The 26,722-nt window shown below is 33.3% G+C and overlaps 1 protein-coding gene across 1 annotated transcript; it reads left to right on the forward strand.

The window, feature by feature from the left end:
- The first annotated feature begins 339 nt into the window (after nt 1–339).
- Nucleotides 340–26,471, forward strand: LOC131848924 (uncharacterized). The gene is made up of 3 exons (XM_059198920.1): nt 340–468; nt 901–951; nt 25,649–26,471. Exons 1-3 carry the CDS (start codon nt 340–342, stop codon nt 26,153–26,155), a joined length of 687 nt encoding a protein of 228 aa, XP_059054903.1. The 3' UTR covers nt 26,156–26,471.
- Nucleotides 26,472–26,722: the final 251 nt, after the last annotated feature.

Below are 26,722 nucleotides of genomic sequence, written 5' to 3' on the forward strand. Positions count from 1 at the left end.
GATAAACTAGTAATAAAAATGGATTATTCATTCCAAACAACAGTAGATGATGTGTTCAATCGTATATTCGATAATATAACTCTGTATAGATTACTTTTTAAATGTGTGTGTCACTTTTTTTTTTTTTTACTTTTAAATAAATATTATTGGAGTATTAGTCTATCACAGTGTTGAGTTCAAAAAGCAAAAAACCAAAAAAATTTGAGATATTCTACCAGAATACTCGCGGGATTCGTACTAAATGCCTACAACTACGACAACAAATCTTATGTAATGGACATTATTATCATACATGGCTACATGAGGGAATTTACGACAGAGAATTTTGTGATGAGCGATATGACGTTTTCCGATGTGACCGTGACCCGGTATCATAGAAAAAAAGGAGGTGGCGTAATGATATTAGTTCGTAACGAGTTATGTGCCGCCCTCTGCGATTTTACAGAGCATAAACCACCGTCAGAGATGGTAACGATAATGATACCAGCGCGAGCGCTTGTGGCTACCGCTAACTTATATATTACTGCGGCATATATTCCACCTAATTCTGAACGTATCCCTGTAGATATAGACATCTTATTGAGAAATGTAAAAACAACTATTTACACAAAACTTTCAAAATTATTTAGTGATTGGTGATTTTAATCTACCCTGTATTACATGGGACATCGATGGCCCTACGCATATAACTACAGGTAATATTGATGTTCGAGGGCGGGCAAGATACTGACATGGCTTCAAACAATTTAATACAACAAAAAATTGCCGGTAACACCCTAGATTTAGTTTTCTGTAATCTCCTCTTGATATAATAAATTGTAGGGGATGGCGCACAGCACTCTCAATAGATGTCTTAGATCTATCTGTGACACCATTATAAATACCTAAATATAATTTCAGATTGTTGAAGAGATTAATACAGGTCAATTAACTGGGACTCGCTATTTAAAGGTAACTCAACAGAAAAAGCATGTGCATGGAATTGCATTTCAATATATACCGGCCAACTGGGACTCACAAATATTATAATATAAATTACATAAAAAATTTGTTGAAATGGATTATGATGAATTTGTGGCAACATCGCGTACAGATGGCATTTCAAGTTTTACTAAGCGAACCGAACAAGCAATTAAATATAGTTCAAAAGCATTCTGGTCTTATATTAAATCTATCGTATTATAATATAAATATATATTTGTGTATTTGGTACACCCTCAACCGATACAATTGACGGTAAAGACAATATTTCAAGCTGTTTGCAGTTGAGAAAGCTTTATTACATCTGAATGTATCAAAAGGAGCTGGATGTGATGGCCAACTATTTTGGCGAAACTGAGTCTCGTATTATAATATAAATATATATTTGTAGAAAATTATAGGGTATATCAATATTAAATCAGTGAGATCGGCTGGTTCTTGATTTCATATATGCATAAATATCTACAGATTCTCAACATGGGGTCACCAACTGACATGCTTTTCTAATTATATCCTAACTAATATGGATAAAGGTGGTATTATAATATAAATATCATATTTGTTGGGAATTCATGGGGACGGTGGCGCTCTCAGGCTGTTGTGATTGGGGGTTATACATTTCCTGGGGCCAACTGGGACTTACATATTTGATATTATTATAATATAAATACAAAAAAATATTTCTTAAAATTGACAAATTAGAAGACTGCATAAAAATACAATCTGATCTAAGAGCTCTATTTCGTTATTACTCTGATAATAAAATAACAGTAAATATCAGCAAATGTGAGTGCATCAGTTTTACCAGAAAACCTAGCCCTATTACATTTCTATATAATTTTAATGATGTCCCTATAAAGAGATCTAAGGTAGTAAGGGATCTAGGAGTCTATTTAGATAATAAAATGTTATTTACAGAACATATTGATAAAATTACCAATAAAGCGTATAGAAATCTTGGATTTATAATGAGAAGTAGTAAATCTTTTAATGATATTAACACCATAAAAATTTTGTATTACGCTTAAAAGTACTATCGAGTATGCTAGTACGGTTTGGTTCCCACAGTATAATATTCACAAAGATCGCTTAGAACGTTTACAGAAGATATTTATAAAAAATCTAAATTACCGATTTCGTAAGCCAAATTAGCTGTTTATAAGGATAACTGTAAACAATACAATATATTGACACTTGATGATAGACACGGATATCTGTTTATTACATGATATAGTAAACGGACGTCTCGATTGTCCAGATTTAGTATCGAGTATATCATACAATGTACCAATTAAACGTTCACGACGCAACACTCCACCATTACTACACATACAAAGAGCATACACCAACTACGCAAGGAACGCGCCACGAATACGACTACCGAAGCTGTATAACGATGTTTTTAGTGAAATCGATATATTCAGCATAAAAAAGGTATTAAATCTATGCTACACATTCAGTAAAATTTGCATAAATTAGATGGTATCATTATATTGTATAAATTAGACTTGTGGATAAACAGAACAATAATATGTTAATACTTTAGTAGTAATATTGTAATTGTGAGAAAACCTAATATATATATATATATTTGTATATATATTTCGCTGTTGGTTTTATACTTTAACTTACGGTATGCTATTTTCACTGAGTACCTCAACCCTTTCGTATCCCTACGAAAGAGTTGAGGTACTCAATGATAAATTTGCTCAACGAGCAAAACACTGATTATCAGTAGCAGCTCAGCGGTGGTGCGATCGCGTGCAGCGACATATTCACTTAACAATCTTATTGTTAACAAAATTTAAATAAAATATTCCTCAATAAAAATTGAAGAAAATATAATAAAATAAATAAATCAAAATATGTTATTTATATCTTTATTATCAGAATAAATCGCATCCAGAACTGGCAAACGATTTTGTCTATTAAACGTCAAACGCTCCAGACATAATGTTGACAAAAATATTCTTATCACAGCCCAGATCCGCAAATATTGAGTGAGAGAATCAAAACAATAGCATATTGACAACATTTATTTTTGTCTATCTGGTTCAATATTTCAGGGCAGATTGTTGGGTCAGGACAGTGGCGTGCTCTACATTTCCTGGGGCCAACTTCGACTCGTATTATAATATAAATACATATTTGTTGGGTCAGGCGGTGGCGTGCATGGCATTTCGTGGGGCCAACTGGGACTCGTATTATAATATAAATACATATTTGTTGGGTCAGGACGGTGGCGTGCATGGCATTTCCTGAGGCCAACTGGGACTCGTATTATAATATAAATACATATTTTTTGGGTCAGGACGGTGGCGTGCTCTACATTTCCTGGGGCCAACTGGGACTCGTATTATAATATAAATATATATTTGTGGGGTCAGGACGGTGGCGTGCTCTACATTTCCTGGGGCCAACTGGGACTCGTATTATAATATAAATACATATTTGTTAGGTCAGGACGGTGGCGTGCTCTACATTTCCTGGGGCCAACTGGGACTCGTATTATAATATAAATACATATTTGTTAGGTCAGGACGGTGGCGTGCTCTACATTTCCTGGGGCCAACTGGGACTCGTATTATAATATAAATACATATTTGTTGGGTCAGGACGGTGGCGTGCATGGCATTTCCTGAGGCCAACTGGGACTCGTATTATAATATAAATACATATTTGTTGGGTCAGGACGGTGGCCTGCTCTACATTTCCTGGGGCCAACTGGGACTCGTATTATAATATAAATACATATAGAGTTAGAAAATATTTTGTGAAAAATAAAATTATGAGGTGGTGACATTCATTGTTAGACATACATAAAAACAAGAAAACCTAGATATAGATAATTATAACACACGAAATAAAAACAAAGTTGTCATTCCAAAAAAAGATTAGACAAAATCTATTAATTATTATATTATATTCAATTCAATTCTGGTTCAACATTTCAGTTTCATTTGATTTAGTAATATGTTCTCAAGTTGACATATACCGTGGTATACCCGGTAGCTTTATTTGCTATTCAGATGACCGCGGCTATGTATATATATGTATATATATGTATGTATAGTCGTATGTCATCTGTATTGTTCTTTATCTGTGGCATCAAACTACATACAATATGATGAAGTGCAATGGCACTAGTTTATTTCAATGTACCATCTCAGGTTGACCTCCACGCCGGTCCCCATGGAAACCATAGTGGTAAATTGTTATTTACCAAGATGGGCCTGACCCGATTTCATGCTCAAGATGAGCCATCATCATCAGTCATCATCATCGTAAGCCATCAATATAAGTCATGCTCCACTTTATTATTTAAATTAAGGAAGGGGATTGTCCTCATGGATCCATGATCCCATTAGACAAATGATACTAACAATGCCCCCCCCCCCCCCAATAAACTATTATTTACATTAAGATCCCTCAAAAGAAAATATAATTGTCTTCTGACGTCATCGATAAAGTATCTATTTAATATCTATAAATATTGTTTAATAGGGTAACTTCATTTTGAATCAATGATATGTGTAATTACTATAAACATACAAACTCTTTGTTATGTATCTATAAATCCGTGCTTCAAACAATTATGTGCAATTCAACAGTAATAAAATATATTAAAATAATAAATATAACATATATTTGCTCTGAAATTCTCTCTAATTTATATACATACAATGTTATTTATTTTAATTTTATGTCAGCATTTTGGCGCCATAGTTACTTTTTTACTTTTTTAATATGGACTAAAGGCAACGGAATTACATCAAAGAGTTATAATTACATTATTAAAATCAACAAATTGATTCAAATAATATTGAGATAATTCTTTTTTTCCTTCCTAATATTCTTTATCCGTTTTTATATTTAAATATATACGTAAATCCAATCATTTAACATTACTCATCACTTGTCACAGAAAGTATAAATATTTTACGAATTCCTTCATATATGTATATATATCTTCTGTGTTGTAACGTGCAGTGATAACGAGTTTGATGAGTCAGTGGGACAGTTAGTACTTCCTCTCTAATCTAACATACTAATATACATGTTCGTAACTAGTGCCCTACTGATATTATAAATGTGAAAGTGTGTAAGTAAGATGTTTAAATATTTGTATGTTTGTTACTAAATGACGCTGAAAACGACGGACAGACGTATTTGAATTAGCTATAGATCTTATACATTTTTAAATGGATAATAATGGTATAGTGCACTGCTGCACTTAGATATCTAAATTTAATAAATTCATTTTTTAAGTTATGTTTAAAAAGAACAGCTCGCAAGTTCTTCATTCTACATCTTCATCATGCAGATTAATCACAATTAATCTACATCCCGAATGATATAGTGGTAGAAAAAAAAATTACTATCCTGAACGGCTTATATTAAGTTTATTTGTGTAAAATAGGTTTCTAAAAAATTTAAAAATTATTTATTGATGTTGGACATTTTAGCCGCTTATGAACGTAATTTTTTTATATTATTACATTTTTCCCTACCGTCCAGTTCAATACATATAAAAAAATGTATTTAAGAATTTGTATCAGTTATCTAGTACACAACACAAGCTCTACTTGACTTCGGGCTAGATGGCGCCGTATGAATTATCTTATTTATATATTTCCTTATATTTATATATTTCCTTAAGCCGGGATCTGGGATCTCCTTGTAAGCATAATTAAATACTTGTGATAGGAGATCACGCTATTCTAGAGTCATTTATTATTATATTAAGAATTTGTTTCTACTGTAAATGACATGTGCATGTGTGTGTGTGTGAATTATCTGTGTCATTATATTTTTATAACAATAACAAAATTAGTTTCAAATAACAAGAATTAAGATAACAAATAAAAAAAAACCGAATGTACTTAGTAGTTTTTAAATGTTGTTTTAACAAATTAATATTAAATCTTTAAAGTTGTTTAATTCAATTATGAATGAAATAATACCAACTAATCTGACCTCACGTTCATCTTATCATCCTCCACTGGTGCCCCGCCAGCGTAAACCATTAGCGCAGGCGGGTGCACCATTACATTATCATCCTCTAAATAACAAAAACCTTTTTGAAAGTTTTTTATATATTTTTGTATTGTATGTTTTGACATTCTGTTTCATATACCGTTTGTTTTCTAATGCCATATTTTTTGTCTTTTACGTTTTTGCTAGTGTGCTGATTACACATATTACCTCACCTAGGAACGTGTCTCATTTTAAACCACCCTAAAATACAGTCCTTCCGTAACATCCTTATATGTGGTCGAGTATGTCATCCTATTCCACTGATCTCTATCCGCCGTTATATCTGAACATACATTAAAAGACATTTTATAAACAACAAATCAACTTGTCAATTTTATTTAAAAACTAGCTGTTCCGGTAAACGTTGTTTAGCCATATAAATTAATAACGCTATAAAAAATAGGGGTTAGTGATAAAAGGGTTAATTTAGGGTTGTATGTATTTTTTAATGACACATAATAAAAAAATATTAATAAAATTTTTGCCCAAAAAATAAAAAAATAATATTAGGGGTCGACAACCCTTATCACTTAGGGGTATGAAAATAAATAGTAGCCAATTCTCTGACCTACTGAATACGAATATATTTATTATTTTTATTTTTACACTTTTTTGCACCAGTTACAGAAAATATTAATTACTATAAAAAATATGTATAACAATGACGAGTACAAAAGGCGGCCTCGTCGCTAAGCAATCTCTTACAGGCAACCTTTAGGTAGTCAGTGAAAATATAAGAAAAAGAGTAGGTGGTACAAATGACAACACAACTAAGATGGGTATAAATAATACATGCAAATATACATAAATATATATAGACATACATATATAAAATTTCATAAAAATCGGTCAAACCGTTTCAGAGGAGTATGGTAACTAACATTGTGACACGAGATTTTTATATATAAGAAGTTCCATTCAAAACATTGTATAACAGTAATGTATTCAATTCAACGGCAAAACTACTTTATGCACAATGGATTAGATTCGATTTTTTCTCGCATTTTAATTTGATTACTGTAGTACCCAATGTTCCCATGGCTGATGGTCCCTGAGGAGTTGAGGGTTGAAATGGGGTGAATACAGCGGCGCGTGGGAGGCAGGGGGCGGCGCGGATGTTAAAACAAACGTATTGGAAGCGAGCCGACGCATTTGTATTCTGTCGACCGGTGGGGTTGTACGCGTCGCAGCGGCTTGTAACTTACGTACGTGAATTCGATTCTAGTGATAGTGAAGATGGTTTTGACTGATTTCTTGACGGAAACCAGGAGGAGGTGGCTGAAGGTAAGTGTTTTTATTTATTTAAAGGTTATTTAAAAATTTTATATAATAGTTTACGCAATTTATAAGATGTTTAATATATAGTTTTAATATATGACTATTCACACAGTGTTAACTAGTTCCAAGCTAACCTGAGCTTGTATTATAAATACATTTTAGTATATAGTTTTAACAATTTTTTTTACATTTACACAGCGTCATCTATTCCCAAGCTCAGTTAACTTGTGTCATGTATACTAGACAACTGATATAAATATTTAGATATTGTACTTTGTAAATACATAAATAATATACATACGATACAAGCAATCGCGCTAAGTAATACAAATGTTTATACTATGTAATCGAACCCGCGATCATCTGAAGTAAAGTGGTGTGTTAACCGCTAGACCAGCGCGGCCGTCATTTATTGTGAATTATTTTCATTAAATAAAAGCTGTCAAAGTTACTCCTTATTACATCAGCTACCTGCCAATAAAAGTCCCGTCAAAATCGGTACATCGATTTCAGAGATTAGCCGGAACAAACAGACCGATAGAAACGACAAATTGTAAAAAATGATATTTTGTTGTATGTACCGTATTTATATTCATATAGTAAAAAACGGTTATTTCAATATTACAAACAGACACTCCAATTTGACTTATATGTATAGATTACTACTACATCTGCACCGGGTAATCTCTGAAATGGCGGGATCGATTTTGACGAGACTTTTATTGGCAGGTAGCTGATGTAATAAGGAGTAACTTAGGCTACTTTTATTTTAGAAAAATAAATTTAAATTCCATGCGGACGAATTCACGGATACAGTTAGTAAGTATTAAATATTTTTTTCTAAGTCGAGTAATAGGAATGAAATAACCAAGAAGATATTTTTATAAGATGTTGATATTAATATTCTGCCATGGATGGACTAGTTAATTACTTTCGGGGATCAATAACCTCATACCTACGGAATACAAAATGGATTCTATTGTATACATAAATCAATCTTTTGTATTCACACAAAGTTTTTATTGGTGTCGATCAGAGTTGAACTCACGACCTTTGGGTGCAAAGCACCCCGCAAGGAAACCACTAGGCTATGATCTCCTTTTTTAATTACATGTTTTTTTTTAGAAAACACCCAGACCGATACAAACAATCATACTCATGAATAAATGTTTGTACCGTGCGAGAAATCGAACCTGCTACCATTGGAAGTAAAGTAGAGCACCGACACCGTCATAGGCGTATATAGGCTGATACCACTTGCATATCAATAGATATTTAGGTCATCCGCTGTTTACCATTTCAATTACAAAAAAACAAATATTTATTTAGTAGTGAGTTCTAATTTTCTACGTGTGTCATCATCATCATCGCAGCTCGGAACACGTCCACTGCTGGACATAGGCCTCCCCCAAAGATCTCCACGACGATCGGTCCTGCGCTGCTCGCAACCAATGCCTTCCAGCGATCTTGACCAGATCGTCGGTCCACTTTGCTGGAGGCCTTCCCACGCTGCGTTTTCCGGTCCGTGGTCGCCACTCGAGGACTTTACTGCCCCAACGGCCATCTGTCCTACGTGTGTACAGTATATAAAATCGAGGGCACCACCGTAAGTGTAACTGGCACAAACCGAACCTATAAAACGCTTCTGGGTTGTGTTTACATGTTACATACATATACTCCGTTCATGAACCATTTTTCAGTAGGAAACCCGGCCACCTATTTTGCATCCATTAAATTGATATAAGCAATCACATTGTATTGAAAGTTTAAACGTCCGGTGTTTGAAATAGAGAGACATTTTGTACGTTTTAAAGAAACATCGTCTTATTGCATGGCTATTAAACTATATTATTTATTTTAGTGTTCCAGATATTGGGTCAAGATCGGGTTAAAGATCGGTTCAGATTGGGCTAAAATATTGAGAGGACCTTATTGCAAATCTTTCTTTGTTTCCATTCTAGTGGGTTTTATATCGGTTAGGAAAAAAAAAACTGATGCAATTTTTTCTGAAAATTAAAAACCGTTTTCTAATACTAATAATAAACACATTTATTCAACACTAGCTGTACCCGCGATTTCGTCCGCGTGGAATTTTATTTCATTTTTCTAAAATAAAAATAGCCTAAGTTACTGCTTACTACATCAGGTACCTGCCAATAAAAGTCCCGTCAAAATCGGTGCAGCCATTTCAGAGATTAGCCGGAACAGACAAAAATTGTAAAAATTGTTATTTTGGTGTATGTACCGTATTTATATTCATATGCTACATGCATATGACCACAGAAGGGTTCGGGGCCCAGTTGGTCGGTTTTTGCCCCTAACTTTGCCAGATGGTCGGCATTTTCATTGCCTTCGATGTTTGAGTGCCATACCCAAGCCATAAGCGACATCCCAAAACAACAGATTCACTAAATTATTTACACTGATAACACTGGCTGGTAAAGTGTTCATTATGTCAAATTTATCTGTATATGTACACACATTAAGACAGGTAAATATAGATAAAACAGACGGAAGGACAGCAACGTTTGATTTATTTACATACTAATATCCCAATAGCGTCAATTACTACTAAATTAACAAATAATTACTTAATTTTATACTAGCTGTGCCCGAGGGCATCGCCCGCGTGAAGTTTACAGCCTATATGTTATTCTGATGTATAATCTATATCACAATTAAGTTTTAACAGAATCCGTTCATTAGTTTCTGCGTGAAAGAGTAACAAACATCCATACTTACAAACTTTCGCGTTTATAATATTACTAACTTTTACCCGTAGCTTCGCTCGTTTTATTAAAAAATATTAGTTTTTTTAATAAAAAGTATCCTATGTTCATTTATATACCTCCAAGAACATGTGTACAGAATTTCATGAAGATCGGTTTAGTAGTTTTTTCTTGAAAGCGTAACAAAGATCCTTACTGTCACATGTGTAATATGGACTGATAAGGATTATGATTATTGACAGCTCTGATGCGCTATCCATTTCACAGAATTATAAATAACTGTACAAACATTTGACATACTGATGTATTGTAATTGTTATTGTTTCGCTTCTATTTATACTGTTACTTTAAGTTAATAAAAGTTATTGACAAAGTAAACATAATCGTTTGTCTAGATTTTTTTTATATAATGGATGAAAAGTCCACAAAAATCACGAAATATCACAATTGGGGAGGGGAGGGTAGTAAGATATGACATGTATTTGTTTTTTGTCCAAAGCGCAAATTTTATCATAGAGCGGCGTGTAGTGTTCCTGACTTTTCTAGAATATTTTATACCTGTATTTAAGGATAAAATTAAAAAAAACTTTAAGATAATATGTATGTACTAAAAACTACACGTGATTTTGAGTAGGACTGGGGTCCTGGGGTGTAGTAGATAGTAGCTTTTAGCATTTAAGATAAAATGTTAAATAATTGTCACCTGATTAATGACTAATTAAGACGCCATTTAGTCCCAAGGGGACACCCCTATATATACATATTATTCAGGGTACTGTTAATATTATTTCTTTACTTTTTTATTCTCTAAATAATTCGGTTACTTAATTTAGAGTTTCGGATTACATTCAGCAAGTAATTCTAAATATCTTAAGTTAACTGTTTCCAATATAATTATCTTCTGTTTTCTTCTCTTCTTTCATTTGGTATTAAAGAAGGTAATATTCACCGACACGGGCCTTAGCGTATGGGAGATTATTCTTTTTATGTTTCTTTTCTTTTCTCTTCTTTTATCTGATTTAAAAGAAGGCAATACTCACTTATTATTATTATTGCAGTAAATACAAAGTAATAAATATCTGTATGAATGCAACTGATTGATTTATAGTGTTTGATAGCGAACAACTGGCCGCAGGAAGTGCGATACTGTGGTCGTAATTAATTACTTTAAAAACTTATTGGTTAGTATGTCCTTATCGAATATTGTTATTTATTGGTTCAGACAAACAATGACTACCTATTACAGTATTGCACATTGCAGACAAAGCGTTGCGAACTAACTATACTATATATTAATACGTGAAACAAAAACTTTGTATTCCTTTTTACGAAAATTAGAAGGAATTAGAGGAGTATGAAATTTCGTACACTTATCATTACATAGATAGTATAAAATTAAGTCGTTTCCGCTGTTTGTACGTTTAGATCTTTTAAACTACGCAACGGATTTTAATGTAGTTTATAGCAATTGATAGAGTGATTCAAGAGGAAGGTTTGTATGTATAATACATGTATATCCGTGCAAAACCAGAGCGTAATAGCTTATATAGAGGAAGAATATAGGTTTCAAGAAGGGTATATTAAGGTTTCTTAGGGGTCGGAAGCACGCGACCTAGTGTTGCAGGTGTTCATAGGTTACGGTAAGCGTTTACCATCAGATAGGCCGTATGCATATTTGCCACCGTCATAGTATAAAATAAATCTGCGAGAAAAAGTCTCTTTAAAATCGGTGCAGCCGTTTCAGAGATTAGCATGTACAAACAGACATACAGAAAAAAAAATTGTTTTTTTATATAAGTAGTACCTACCTACCATACATATAGTATACCATACATTTAATTATCAACTGTTAATTTTTAAATTACAGACAAATACTTCAATTTTATTTACTTGTATAGATATGTTAAGAGATGAATAATGCAAGGAAACTAATTACATATAGGTATAAAACCAACGGAGTTATCAAAATCGTAAAAATTCAAATCGTAATATTAAAATCGCAAAGACTTATGAAATAAATTGTTCAAGAGAAAGCAGCGTATTTTCTCTGAGTAAATAGATCTGTTTTGCTTTGCAATTTTTTAATTGATATCTTTATAAAGGATGCTCTGATTACGTTTTTTCTATTTCTGAATCTCGCATCTGTGGATGCTGCAGACCCGTTTAATTAAAAATGCTTCAGAGTTAAAGATAAATAATTAAATATCTAACTCTGCATTTAGAAATATTCACCTACATATCTCAGTGGGTTTAAAAATGTACTTTCTATGTTTAATTTTTTTTACATAGTATAAAAGAAAGTCGCCGAGCCGTCTGTTCGCTTATATCTTTTAAATTATGTAACAGATTTTAATGCAGTTATTAGCAATAGATAGAGTGATTCAAGAGGGATATTTATATGTATAATACATGCGGGTCATAGTATAGGACAAGCCGAGAAGTTCAAAGCTTTGTATCTGTTCGAAGCCGGAATGGGCCTCTAGTAATTAATATTATGAACTGAACTGGGCTGAACCAATTGTCATGAAATTTGTCTGATATGTAGCATTTGGAATGGAGAAGGATGTAGGATTATTTATACCTCAATTAATCTTGAGTTAACATTAAAAAAATTAGTATGGATTAAATTAATATGAAATTACTATTTACAACTACTTTTTTTTAAATGGCAAAAGGAAAACAATGCTAACTGCCAGTACTTCTATATGGTGTGATTAGAAACACACACAGTCTCGAGATCGAAGGGATACAGGTTCAAGTCCAATAGAGGTGTAAAATTTTTTAATCAAATATTTAGGTCAAAGTCAGCAGGTGGTGACGTCACGCTCAATATTTATATGGATGTGTGGGCATGTAAATGAGATTATCATCTTGTTATCGTATTTTTTTTCTGTGTAATAAAATACATAGGCAATAACAAGGTACGTAATAGCCATGGAGGAGTGTCTTCAGCAATATATAAACCTTAAAATCCATAGCGCTGACAATATTATCTGATTACACTAATAATGAGTGTGTAGCGATTTCTATAGTGATTATCACAAGCCTCTTACTTGTTATACTGTAATTATTTATACAAAAAAACATCAATTCAAAAGTGCAACACACAAGTTTCTTGCTCGTTCTTCTTGTAATGAATCTGCATTCAACATGAGTGGTAGAATCAAAATATGACTGTTCATAAGCGCTTGTTACGAGTTTATTTGAATAAAGATTATTTCTATTTCTATTTCTATATCTATCAGTCTAATATCTAGTACTCGGTATAATACTAGCTAACCTCGCCAACTCCTTTCCAGAATTAAATATCAAAGGTTTTATTAAGTTTAATAATATAGGAATTTAATAAAGGAATAAATTTCTGAACGAATCCTGTATGACAGGTACGAATAGTTTATATAATAAACGGGAAAATATAATTGTTGTTTTTACTATCTCACATGCAATTTCTTCATATTTTATCACCGTTTAAACTTTCCCTGGACCTCCACGAATATTTCAAGACTAAAATTAGCCAAATCGACGAAGTTGCGGGAACAGCTAGTATTATATATACCTATAGATAGTATGAGGTCTTGTAAAATATACTTTTTGTAACAATATAACAAGCCAACGAGTGAGTTTTTAGTGATATTTTAAGCGATCTGGAATAGTCTTTTTCATTCACCCGCAATCACAACGTAAGTAGATTTAACAGAAGAAAACCTGAACAAGTTTTTTTCTGTAAAAATCTACTTTGTGATTGTGGGTGTATAGTAAAAAGACTATTTGAAGTGCTTAAAATTAAGTTAACCTCAATAAAAGACAAATTATTTCTATTTCTACACTATTTTATACGTTTGTTTTTTTTACTAAACTTGTTTATATGTATATAGAACTAGCTGAATACGCGACTTCGTCCGCGTGGAATTTAACTTTTATTTCTAAAATATTTCTTTTTTCGAAAATAAAAGTAGCCTAAGTTACATCAGCTACCTGCCAATAAAAGTTCCGTCAAAATCGGTCCATAAAATATTTTTTCTAAAATAAACGTAGTCTAAGTTACTCCTAATTACATTAGATACCTGCCAATAAAAGTACCGTCAAAATCGGTCCATAAAATATTTTTTCTAAAATAAACGTAGCCAAAGTTACTCCTAATTACATCAGCTACCTGCCAATAAAAGTTCCGTCAAAATCGGTCCATAAAATATTTTTTCTAAAATAAACGTAGCCTAAGTTACTCCTAATTACATCAGCTACCTGCCAATAAAAGTTCCGTCAAAATCGGTCCAGCCATTTCAGACATTATCCGAAACAAACAGACGGACAGATAAAAATTGTAAAAAATGATATTTCTGTGTGTGTACCGTATTTATATTCATATGCATGTAGTAAAAACGGTTATTTCAATGTTACAGACAGACACTCCAATTTTATTTAAATGTATAAATTATTTTCGCATTTTGCTCGCTAAAAATATGTTATTAAAAACGTAATTATATTCGGAAGGCGTCGAAAATAATAGATGGTCGCCCTCAAAGGATTTTGTTCTATTAACATTTTATAAAAATGCCCATCGGTGTGTAAACATAACTAACTCAATTTATTCAATATCGCTGAGAAAATATTGCGGTCCGTTAAAAAACGGCAACGGACGCCGGCGAGTAAGACCTATATATTGCTGAAAGAACGATTTTCTATATGTCCCAAGTTCGGACCATTATAAGAACCGCAATGTTGATTGCTTCGTCTTATCCGATCGATCCCCCGTCCAATTCAAACGGGGATCGATATTACGAGCCTGAGCCGGGGCTCGAACCCCTAGTGGTGCCCTCTGACTAAAGTCGTATCCGTCAGGCGGGAGTTGGCCTTCAGCCGCTCCATAAGTCCTTCCGCGGGTTTGGAGTGCCATCTGCACTCGCCCCCTAACGTCCGGTGAAGCTGTAAAGGCCAGCTACGGCCAACAGAATTAGAGTAGTCCGAAAAAAAAATTGCTTCAATATTAAACTGAAATGACTTGTATTCTATATATATAATTAAAATTGGAGTGTCTGTTTGTAATATTGAAATAACTGTTTTTTGTACTAATTGCATATGAATATAAATACGGTACATACATCAAAAAGACATTTTTTACAAATTTTGTCTATCTGTCTATTAATTGTCCCGGCTAATCTCTAAAATGTCTGAACCGATATAATAATGTAGTATATAGTATGTAGTAAATATAATAATGTAAACTTACAAGGATTATTTAAAAGAGCAAAACACAAAAGTTTCTTGCTCGTTCTTCTTGTCATGAGACAGGTTTCGTAACGAGCGGTAGATAGAACAAATTGTTTTGACTATTCAAAAGTGCTTAAATTAAGTTTATTTGAATAAATGATTTTCTATTCTATAGTATGTATAGGAGAGTGTCGAAGGGTATGGTTTACTAACGTGACTTATAAACCTCGAATCGTTTGAATCAGGCCAAAAAAAGTTTGCCAGTAAAATGTTTCTAAATAACTTTTGTTACGGAGACATCAATACAACAAACAGACAAAATTAAACCGATCGGCGTCGCTTTACCGTAGCCTTCAAAGATGTGGCAGAAAAACTGGGAATAACCTTCGAGATAACCCAATTTCTAACTGACAGGACTGTCATACAACACACTTGAAACAAATCAGATCAAAATCATTTATTCATGTAGGACATTTTAGCGGTTTATGAACCTCAAGTTATATGTATTAACTAGTTGTTCCCGATACTACGTCCGCGTGGTACATAACTTTATTTTTCTAAAATAAAAGTGGCCGAGATTACTCCGTATTACACCAGCTACGTACGCAACGAAATATGAAGTGATTTATTTTAATAGATAATGATTCTAGAGAAAGGTTTATATGTATAATACATGTACATCCAGGCGAACCCGGGGCAAATGGCTAGTACTATATATTTACAAGTGCAATAAGAGATAAGAGTGTTCTATTAATGTATAAATATAAAAATATATAAACTTGTGTATTCGCTAATTATATAGTCATTATATATTTCTACGTGAATTTATTGGAATTTATACAAATTGGCCACTTAACAATTTCAGTCTGAACTTGAGCGACTCTCAATGACATCGAAGTGCCCAGAATATATTTACAATTATATATTGTACTAGCTGTTCCCGCGACTCCGTCCGCGTGGAATTTAACTTTATTTTTCTAAAATAAAACATTTTTTTTAAATAAAAGTAGCCTAAGTTACTCCTTATTACATTAGCTATCTACCAAAAAAAGTCCTGTCACAATCGGTCCAGCCATTTCAAACAGACCGACAGACAGACAGACAAAAATTGTAAAAATGTTATTTTGGTGTATGTATCGTATTTATATTCATATGCTTATAGTAAAAAACGGTTATTTCAATATTACAAACAGACACTCCAATTTTATTTATATGTATAGATGTATAGATTTCGCTGGTACACCTCTCGCTCCCACTTCGATATAAATTAAATATTTTTCGTTAATTCGTTTAGTAGTTCGAAATATTTATTTATTTTTATTGTATAGTCATTAAGTATATTGGTTTGTCATGGTATAATAATCCACAGATTACCTACACCTGGATCAAAATATGAATCGACATATAAAACTATTACGTACGTATTATATATACATCAATGTCTGAATTCAATATCTGTCATTGTATACAGGGCCGGATCGTGAATTTGTGGGGCCCTGGGTTAAACCTACTTAGGGGCCTACCTAATTACATTACTGTACTGTATTTAAATATTAATTTAAATAAAAACTTAATTTGAGTTTCACATTTTCTTTGGCCGTTACCGCCATTTTACAATACAGACGCTGTCAAATGCACAGAGTAGGTTAAGAACATTAATTATAGTGTAATATTATATTATCTGTGATTATAGCAACGACTATATATACCTACTACAATTACTCATATAAAAAAATACACCGACCAGAGACAAGCGTCCAGAAATGTCCCGTTCCTTTCAATAGACGCGTACTTGCATGTGTTGATTGATCTCAGGGTTGCCAACCTTATGATAGGTTTTTTAACATTCTAGATATTTTTTTATATTCCAAATATCATTTCAGGGGACTGGGGCACTTTGTATCTTCGGGGCCCTGGGCTGCAGCCCAAAAAGCCCTTAGGTAGATCCGTCCCTGATTGTATAGGTTGACATGGTTTCTGTTTGATAGACAAGCCGCAATTATTTTCTATACATTCGTACACACACGGTTTGTTTTTTCTACTATTTGTTTCCATGATCGTTCAATGTTTTCACACTAATGTTATTATTTTTTGACATATTATATTCATGGTTACACACACTTTAGTGAATGCTCTGAAATCACGCCTTGGTGGTCCACGATGGTGCATCCTGTGTAAATATGAATACAGTCTGGGTGTTTTCTATGTATATTATGTATGTATTTACAAAACAAATATCTGCCGCGTTGCATCCAAATACATTCAACAAAAAAAGTCTAAGCAACACAGTAGGTATATCAAATTATTAATCAATTATTACATTATTTCTTACCAAGTAGGTGTGTAAATGTTTTTGATCTAGAGGACATACTGGCTGGTTGTAAAAAAAATCGAGTATAGTTTGTTTTTTTTGACAAATAAAAAAAAATTGATATAGGTATGTATTTTGAGCGAAAGTTTAATGCGTAGATTGTTGATTTCAAACTAAGTGAAGGTGAAAATATTTTAAAAATTACTCCAATTAAAAACGAATTAAAGTTTTTTTCTAACCCTCACAGTAGGAACTGTTTATTTAAGGCCTCAGGGGTGAAAATTAAAAGCATGACTTATAAAATGTTATGTTTTATAGAAAGTTCCGTTGCCTTTCTAAAACCTTTTAAAAACTTTCCTGTGTATAATCATTACATAGTATAAAACAAAGTCGCTGTCGCTGTCTGTCCGTTCTTATGTGTGCTTAAATCTCTAAAAAAAATAGGGGATGAAAATATCTATGGGAAATCGTCATTTATGAAGTTAGTACGATGTCACTTTTTTCTTTAGCTCTTTTGGGTGCTAATGGGAATCCTATTAAATAAAATAATAAACACGCATTAAGTAAGTCCATTTATACTCGATCAAGGACTCAAACCTACGTGACTTCTAAAATAATGAATTAGACAGTGTAGACTGTGACGCCGTGGGAAACCGTGGGGGAGCGGACCGCACACCTGTCATCTGACATTTGCACACCATTTGTATAACACATACAGCTATGCATTACACCGTGACCACAATGGGTCTTTGTACCCTTAATCATATTAAAAAAAAACCCTATAATACTGTATCAGTAAGTTAATATTTATATTAGAAACTAGCTGTACCCGCGACTTCGTCCGCGTGGAATTTTTCTAAAATAAAAGTACCCTAAGTTACTCCTTATTACATTAGCTACCTGCCAAAAAAAGTCCCGTCAAAATCTGTCCAGTCATTTCAGAGATTAGCCAGAACAAACAGAGAGACAGACAAAAATTGTAAAAAATGATATTGTGTTGTATGTACTGTATTTATATTCATATGCATGTAGTAAAAACGGTTATTTCAATATTAAAAACATACACTCCAATTTTATTTATATGTATAGAAACAAAACGTATCTTTTCTACCACCCTGTAATCTGCTGAAGCCGTCATCATCATAGAAGTACCTACACGTTACCTGCTAGTTTTTATTTGCGATTATGCAGGTAGATCATAATCATAGAAGTATCTACACGTGACCTGCGAGTTTGTATTCGCGATTATGCAGGTAGAGCAGCGATGTTAGTCCCTTTGTAAAGCAATTGTGGCTACCACAGACTATTCAATTATAGTTAAGAGTATATCACGTAGCATATCACACGATGAACGATAAGTGACAGTGTAATAAATAAAAAACACGTACTATTGTATTATGATGTTTTGTTACAGCGTCCTGTTTACTTATTTTTAAGAGAATCGAATAGCAAATCACTATATTACTATTTTAACACGAAAAGATTTTTATTTATATAGTGTTTTGTAATTGTTTAAGAGCTTGAAGTGTAATATATAAACATTCACGTATATATGTATGTTAGTATGTATTTAATTATAGGAGCCAACAGAATATCAGCGCTGCAGACTTATCTGTAGCTTCATGCTGAGTTGGTTGCCTCTTCATCATTGCGACACATGAAGCCACCTCCATTTTTTTATTTTGTAACATTATATTTCTGCATATTTAATTTGCAAACTTTATTTCTATTTATAAAATATATCTCATGTATGCTAAGTGTTTGTAATTGTTGAATAAAGCATTTATCTATCTATCTAAATGAAATTGAAATAATCATTATGCAATTAAACTTAATATAAACACATTTGAATAGTCATATTTTTGATTCTACCACTCATTCGGAACGCAGACTCATCACGAGAAGAATGAGCAAGAAACTTGTGTGTTGCTCTTTTAAATAAATGTTGTTTTAAGTAGATTTACGTTAACGAGGATTAGGCATGCGACAATCAACGAATTCCTTAGCGTGTAATGCTTCGAAGAATTCGTCTGCTGGTGCCTGGTCCATAGTGTAGCAGAGAGGGAATCTCCGAGCACCTGGAACTTGTGAGCTGGGCGCGCTACTGCAGCTTTATATATACATATAGAACTTACAGCAGCTCTAGATAGGCTAAGATTCGAATGTAGGTTTAAGGGCCCCCTTTGCCAACGTGCGTCTTAAAACACTTACCTTCAGTGCTTGGATTTCTTTGTCTGTGCAGTCAAATCTGGTAGGAACCTGTTAGTGTAGCTTTAGATACACGTTCTAGTGTAGAACTTACAGCAGTTCTAGGTAGGCCAAGTTCTTTAGAATATTGAGTTTTCAATGCCTCTCGCTCTCATTTCGACTGCATATATATTAACCACAAATTCATTTTTCTATGTGATAAGTTGGCGTACGAACCACTGAGACAAGCTGTTTTACCTTTCCCATCGAGCCCCTAATTCAAACGGGGATCAAAATTACGACTATCCGAGCCGAGGTTCGAATCCTAGCGGTGCCCTCAGACTAAAGACGTATCCGTCAGGAGTTGGCCTTCTGCTGCTCCAGTCCTTCCTTTAGTTTGGAGTGCCATCTGCATTCATATCGTCCGGTGAAGCTGTAAAGGCCAGTTACGACCAACAGCAATAGAGTAGTCCGATTTTTCGTTAATTTATTTGTTATATAGTTCGTAATATTTATATATATATATTGTTTTCCATAAAACAGTGAGCTACCAATATTAAGTAATTAAGTAAGAGTAAAAAATTATTAGAGTATTTATGGTTATTCAAAAATAGGGGATGATGGTAGAATGACTAATCGTAAAAAATAAAAATTTATAGAAAAATAGAAAAAATTATCTAAAAATTAAATATATGGGTGGACTAACCTTATCACTTACAGATACGAAAAATAATTTACGTCTTATTCTCAGACCTACTGATTATACACAAAACTTCATAAGAATCTTTCTTACTATTTCGAGGGAGTTTTGTTAAAACCACAGTGTTTTTACACGAGAACTTTATATATTATATAATTAACAGCTTCGATTATGGCAAGATAAGAATTTATCGTCAACTAATATTTAATTTAAATTATTTTAAGAAGTGGTCTTACAGTGACCTAAAATTATTTCCAGTTTCTTTTTGAGTGCAAAACTGTAATAATGCAACACGCTCTTGGTGCTCTATACTGTATGCTGTAATAAATAGTAAACTAGTTAATAATTTTTGTGTTTAATCCGCGAATATGAGTGGGCATTGCAAATTTCTCGTTACAAATTTCGTAGAAGCAATATATGATTATACACACATCCAAATATTATTTCGTGCGGAGGTCGTTTGATGTGAAAAGTACTCATAATGTAATAAACATTACGTATCGAGGAAGTACTCTGATTTACAGATGATTTAATGTTATTTATGTATATATGTGCACTTCAAACTGGCTCATCCGTCATACTCGTGAACGAGTGCTGTTTGTAGGGACTGGTCTGCTCTTATCACTACGACTGATTTAATCTTATTGTATATAGAATAGAATAGAAAATCATTTATTCAAATAAACTTAATTTAAGCACTTTTGAATAGTCAACATTTTTTTATATCTACCGCTTATTCGGAAAGCTGTCTCATCACAAGAAGAATAAGCAAGAAACTTGTGTGTTGCTCTTTTAAACAATCCTTATAAGTTCACATTTTACAAGTCGAAACGTGTGAATTTATATTTGACCCAAAAAATTTGTGCTGGTTGGTATTTGTAATTGAGAGGACCTCCTAAACCCATTTTTTTTGTAAATACAATAAACTTTCTAAATAGTTCTGAGATCTATGTTCGGCAGATGGAGTGTCTAGTCTCTATTTATTAATATTTACTCTGTGGTTCGATGTAGTACATACGTACATATATATATATAATAAATTCGGTATTGGCGTACGACATTGAGCTAAGGCCACGACCCCGTTATCAGTTTGGTTGTCAATTATTAGGACCAACTTTATTGGCCCTAATCGCGCAACCTTCTTACCAAATTACTGACGACCTCGGTGGTCTAGTGCCTAGCACACCGCTTTACGTCCGATGGTCGCGGGTTCGATTCCTCGCACGGCACAAATCTTTGTATTCATAAATATAACTGTTGGTATCGGTTCGGGTGTTTTCTATGTGTATTATGTATGTATTTACGCTTTAGCTAACTTAACTTGGGTCTAGATGGCGCTGTGTGAATTGTCCTGAGATGATTATTATTATTATTAAATTATCAATAATAATCATGTTGTTACACTGTAATAAAGTTCACTTTGTTCAATTATTTTTATACAATAAATGAATTTTTCGCTAAAAGCTAGGAGTTATATTTAGAATTATTAGATAATAAAATTTATGAAATATCTATACGTCTATATATATAAATAAAATCTGTCTGTTTGTAATATTGAAATAACCATTTTTTACTACATACATATGAATATAAATACGGTATATACACCAAAATACAATTTTTTATAATTTTTGTCTGTCTCTGTTTATTCCGGCTAATCTCTGGAATGGCTGGACCGATTTTGACGGGACTTTCATTGGCAGGTAGCTAATATAATAAGTACGTGGGCTACTTTTATTTTAGAAAAATAAAGTTAAATTCCACGCTGACTAAGTGTGTTAGTGTGTCAACTACAGAGAATATTTAATATTTTTTTTTAATATAATGTATATATATGTATATAAAATTGTTGTCCCAATCGTAAGTACTATATGACATATTGTTATCTCGAGTTATGTGACATGAACAATTGGGCGCGCGATTCTCAATGACAATTAATTCACACTTTATGGAATGTGATTTTATGTTATGGAAGTAGGTTGATTGGCCATCAAAACTGATAACTTTATAAGATACAAATGACTTATATAGCAGTGGCCATTTGAATAATAGCAATAAATGTCAGGCGTCGACTATTATTGGTCTCTGAATAATATTTTGTCTCTACTGCTAATTGGTAGTTTGTATTGTACGTCGAGTGCATGCAACTGAAATGCGAATGTTGAGGCATGTGTAGTGTGACAAGAATGGATAAGATAAGGAATGAATACATTAGAGGATGTATGAAAGTGGCACCGGTGTCAGAGAGGTTGAAGAGTAATCGTCTATCATGGTATGGACATGTAATGCGTAGGAATGAGGATAATATTTTAAGAAAGGTATTACATATGAATGTGGATGGTTATAAGGGCAGAGGAAGGCCGAAAAAGAGATGGATGGACTGTGTGAAAGATGATATGGTAACAAAGGAAGTAAATAACGAGATGACTGCGAACAGAGATGAATGGAAGAGAATAACATACGCCGACCCTTTTTTTTTCGGACTACTCTAATGCTGTTGGCCGCAGCTGGCCTTTACAGCTTCACCGGACCATAGGGAGCGAGTGCAGATGACACTCCAAACCCGCGGAAGGACTTATTGAGCGGCTGAAGGCCAACTCCCGCCTGACGGATACGACTTTAGTCTGAGGGCACCACTAGGGGTTCGAACCTCGGCTCAGGCCGTCCAGGCCCCATCCAATTCAAACGGGGGAACGATCGGAGGGTTACGCCGACCCCAAATAAATGGGATAAGGAAGAAGCAGATGATGATGGTAGTTTGTATTCACAATATTTAACTTAAAAATGTAAAATTACAACAATAGTTTAAAAAACATCACCCAAGTATCTTGCTCGTTCTTCTTATGATGAGACAGCTTTCTGAATTAGCCCCAGATTAACAAGTGTGTACAAAATTTCATGATGACCGGTTCAGTAGTTTTTGCGTGAAAGGGTAACAAACATCCCTACTTACACGTATATAATATTAGTAAGGATATTATTGTAAAGTTTCATTAAAATCAGTTCAGTAGTTTTTGCGTAAAAGAGTAACATCCATCCATCCAACTATCCATACATACTCACAAACGTCCGCGTTTATAATATTAATAAGATTCCTTATAAATTATGTTAACATACAGCTGCTCATAACAAAGTTGTTATTTTGTTATAAAAATTATACATCCAGATTATTACTGATAAGGTTTAGGAGTTGCGATAACGAAGCCAATTGCGTTGTACTTTCACACAAAAACATGAAGTCCTCAAGGACACCTGTACTCCATTTAATTGTAACCTTGAGTGAAATGGCTACCATTGTTTTTATAATATACATCACCCATGCGACCCATTAACTGAATAATAATTCTGAAATGTCACGTCAAATTATGAAATTGGTATTAAAATTGTTCACTTTACTATTTGTCAAATATGAAGTTTATATAATATGGTGTTTTTTTATGTATAAAATGTATTTATTTATAAAAAAATGCATCCATGATCTAAATGATCAGTTGTCTAGTACCCATAACACAAGATTTAGCTAGCTTAACTTGGGTCTAGATGGCGTTGTGTGAATTATCCTGAGATTATTATTAGTATTACTTATTAAAAAATATAAAATATATAGGTATATATATACATAAATTCCAGACAGGTATTACTTAAACAATTTATACCTGTATTTTTTTTTGACAATACACACAGCGCCATCTAGTCCCAAGTTAAGCTAGCTAAAGCTTGTGTTATGGGTACTAGATAACTGATACAGATACATAGATATTTTCTTTTTCGTAAATACATACATATCATACATAGAAAATACCCAGACCGATACAAACAATCATACTCGTGAATACAAATGTTTGTGCCGTGCGAGGAATCGAACCCGCGACCATTGGACATAAAGCGGCGTGCTGGACCGCTATACCACCAAGGTCATCGATGTATTAATTTAACTAATACCTCTTACATGTTTTTCCTTTTATGAAGAACTAGCTATTCGCCCGGCTCCGCACGGGTATATTATACTGGTATAATATATGTACACCTTCATAAACCTTCCTCTTGAATAACTCTATCTATTAAAAAAAAACTGCTTCAAAATCCGTTGCGTAGTTTTTAAGAGTTAAGCATACATAGGGACGGACAGTGACAGTGAATTTGTTTTATGCTATGTAATGATAATGATATTCCTAAAAATATAAAAAAATCATAAATTCAATAAATAAAAAATGGTTATAAAAAAAAATATTTAAAAGTGTTTATATGGATTACTGTTAACCACAGGATGTTCTTTACAAACAGAAAATAATTTGTATTTTGAAAAATACTAGTTGTCAGTCGGTTTTACACGCGTGAGTTTTATAGCTTATATGTTATTCTGGTGTATAAGCTATGTTATTGTAAATTTGCGTTAAAATCCTATTATCTATCCATTCTCACAAACTTTCTCGTTTATAATATTAATAAAAAGTAATATATATAAAACTAGCTGTGCCCACGGCTTCGTCCGCGTGTTATAGTGACTTTGACCAAATATAGAAAAAATATTTAATAATCTAACCCAAAAAAGGCAAAGAAAAAAGATTCCTCGTTGTAGTTTCAAAAATGACGATTTTCTATACAAACTTTCATCTCCTATTTTTTAACCCCTCAAGGGTAACAATTTTACAAACTTAATCCTTTTTTATTTATATTTAACGAACAACCTAAAAATAAGTCCAAGATTCTAGTTTTAAAAATGACGATACTTCCATAGAGCCCTTTATTTCCCCTTTTAACCCCTTACAACCCTTTATTTAGACACTTTTGAATAGTCATAACATTTTTTTTTTTTTTAATCTACCGCTCATTCGGTATGCTGTCTCATCACAAGAAGAACAAGCAAGAAACCCTTACTTACAATTTAAGTTTAAGTGTGTGAATACAAACCACCGATTAGCACCAATTCAATTATTCGCATTAAAATGTAGCCTATGTCCTTTCTCAGGGTCTAGACTATCTGTGTACCAAATTTCATGTAAATCGGTTCAGTAGTTTTGGCGCGAAACGAGACAGACAGACAGACAGAGTTACTTTCGCATTTATAACACTAGTAAGGATAACACTAACACTCATTGCAACATTCAAATATCGTACTCGAAACCTTGCATTACATTTTCAATACAATATCCATCAAATACAATGAAACTCCTATTTATAATAAAATATATGAACAATATTATTGTTTTGTTGCAGGCCTTTAAACTGTTCAAAAGAAACAAGAACAGGAAGACTCCTCGCAACCGGATATCACCAGCTCTCATGCGCTCTCCATCCTACAGCGGGACAGTTGACGCTCGCTCTGAAATTGATCTGCAACGCTTCTGCGCTTGCAGAATCTCCTTACCACCTCTCAGACTCGCCAGCGACTCCTACGAGACCACTTCTTACAACAACAGCTTCAATAGCTACGGCTCCAGGAACGAGAGTATAGATAACTATAATGACTCTAATTTCGACGGCACAAGGTCGGATTCTGCCTACGATTCAGCTAGGAGCAGCCCTGCTGCTCATGTTAGAGCACCAGTCTGCTATGCTACAGTTACATATTTCAATGTTAACGATAGCGAAGATAGCAGTAGCATCCGCACAGAATTCACTCTCTTAGACTATGAAGGAGAAACAGAAAGAGATGGAGACAGTGATGACGAGAGGACGCAGAACATAATAAATGAGAATATTGAATTAGTCAGCTCATTATGAATAGAATATTAAAGACTTGCGTATTTGGAATGTAGAAATAGTTGTGAGTGCTGTTAAAGGTTTTTTAATGCGTGATGAGGATGTAGATAGCATTACTGAAGGATATGATAAGAAAGTCAAGTCAGTTATTCCACCGTGGCAAATTGATTAAGATCCAGGACAGAGTGGGGTTGATGATGGTTATATTGTAACCACTATAGTACGCCCCGTTTGAGAATAGTTCGCCACTCTATCCATAACAGAATTAAAACAAATTTGAAAAAGTGAGCAAGATTTTTTAAAATTTATTTAAATTTTTTGGAAGATTAATTTGGAAGTAGAATGTCTTTTCATAAAAATTAAAAAACACATTTAAATTTATTGCATAATAGAGTACTAAACATAATAGAACGGAACGTAAATATTTACGGCAAAATTTCGGAAAACATTGCTATTGCGTTTAGGTGAGGGGAGACGCAAGGTCTCTAAATAGAGATAGAACGAGTGCTGCATAATATCTACATGGCAATTTTTTGCGTGGAAATATTCCTCTGAATAAGACTTAAGATACGTTTGTAATTTCTATTC

Source organism: Achroia grisella, unplaced genomic scaffold, assembly GCF_030625045.1.
Source record: "Achroia grisella isolate CSIRO2021 unplaced genomic scaffold, CSIRO_AGI_Agris_v1 utg1056, whole genome shotgun sequence".
NCBI lineage: Eukaryota > Metazoa > Arthropoda > Insecta > Lepidoptera > Pyralidae > Achroia > Achroia grisella.

What these genes read in the sequence shown, in the direction of transcription:
- LOC131848924 (XM_059198920.1), top strand. Translation starts at nt 340, where the DNA reads ATGACGTTTTCCGATGTGACCGTGACCCGGTATCATAGAAAAAAAGGA. An exon ending in ATAAACCACCGTCAGAGATG is followed by an intron (nt 469 to 900) that starts GTAACGATAATG and finishes ATATAATTTCAG; the next exon opens with ATTGTTGAAGAGATTAATAC. An exon ending in CTGGGACTCGCTATTTAAAG is followed by an intron (nt 952 to 25,648) that starts GTAACTCAACAG and finishes GTTTTGTTGCAG; the next exon opens with GCCTTTAAACTGTTCAAAAG.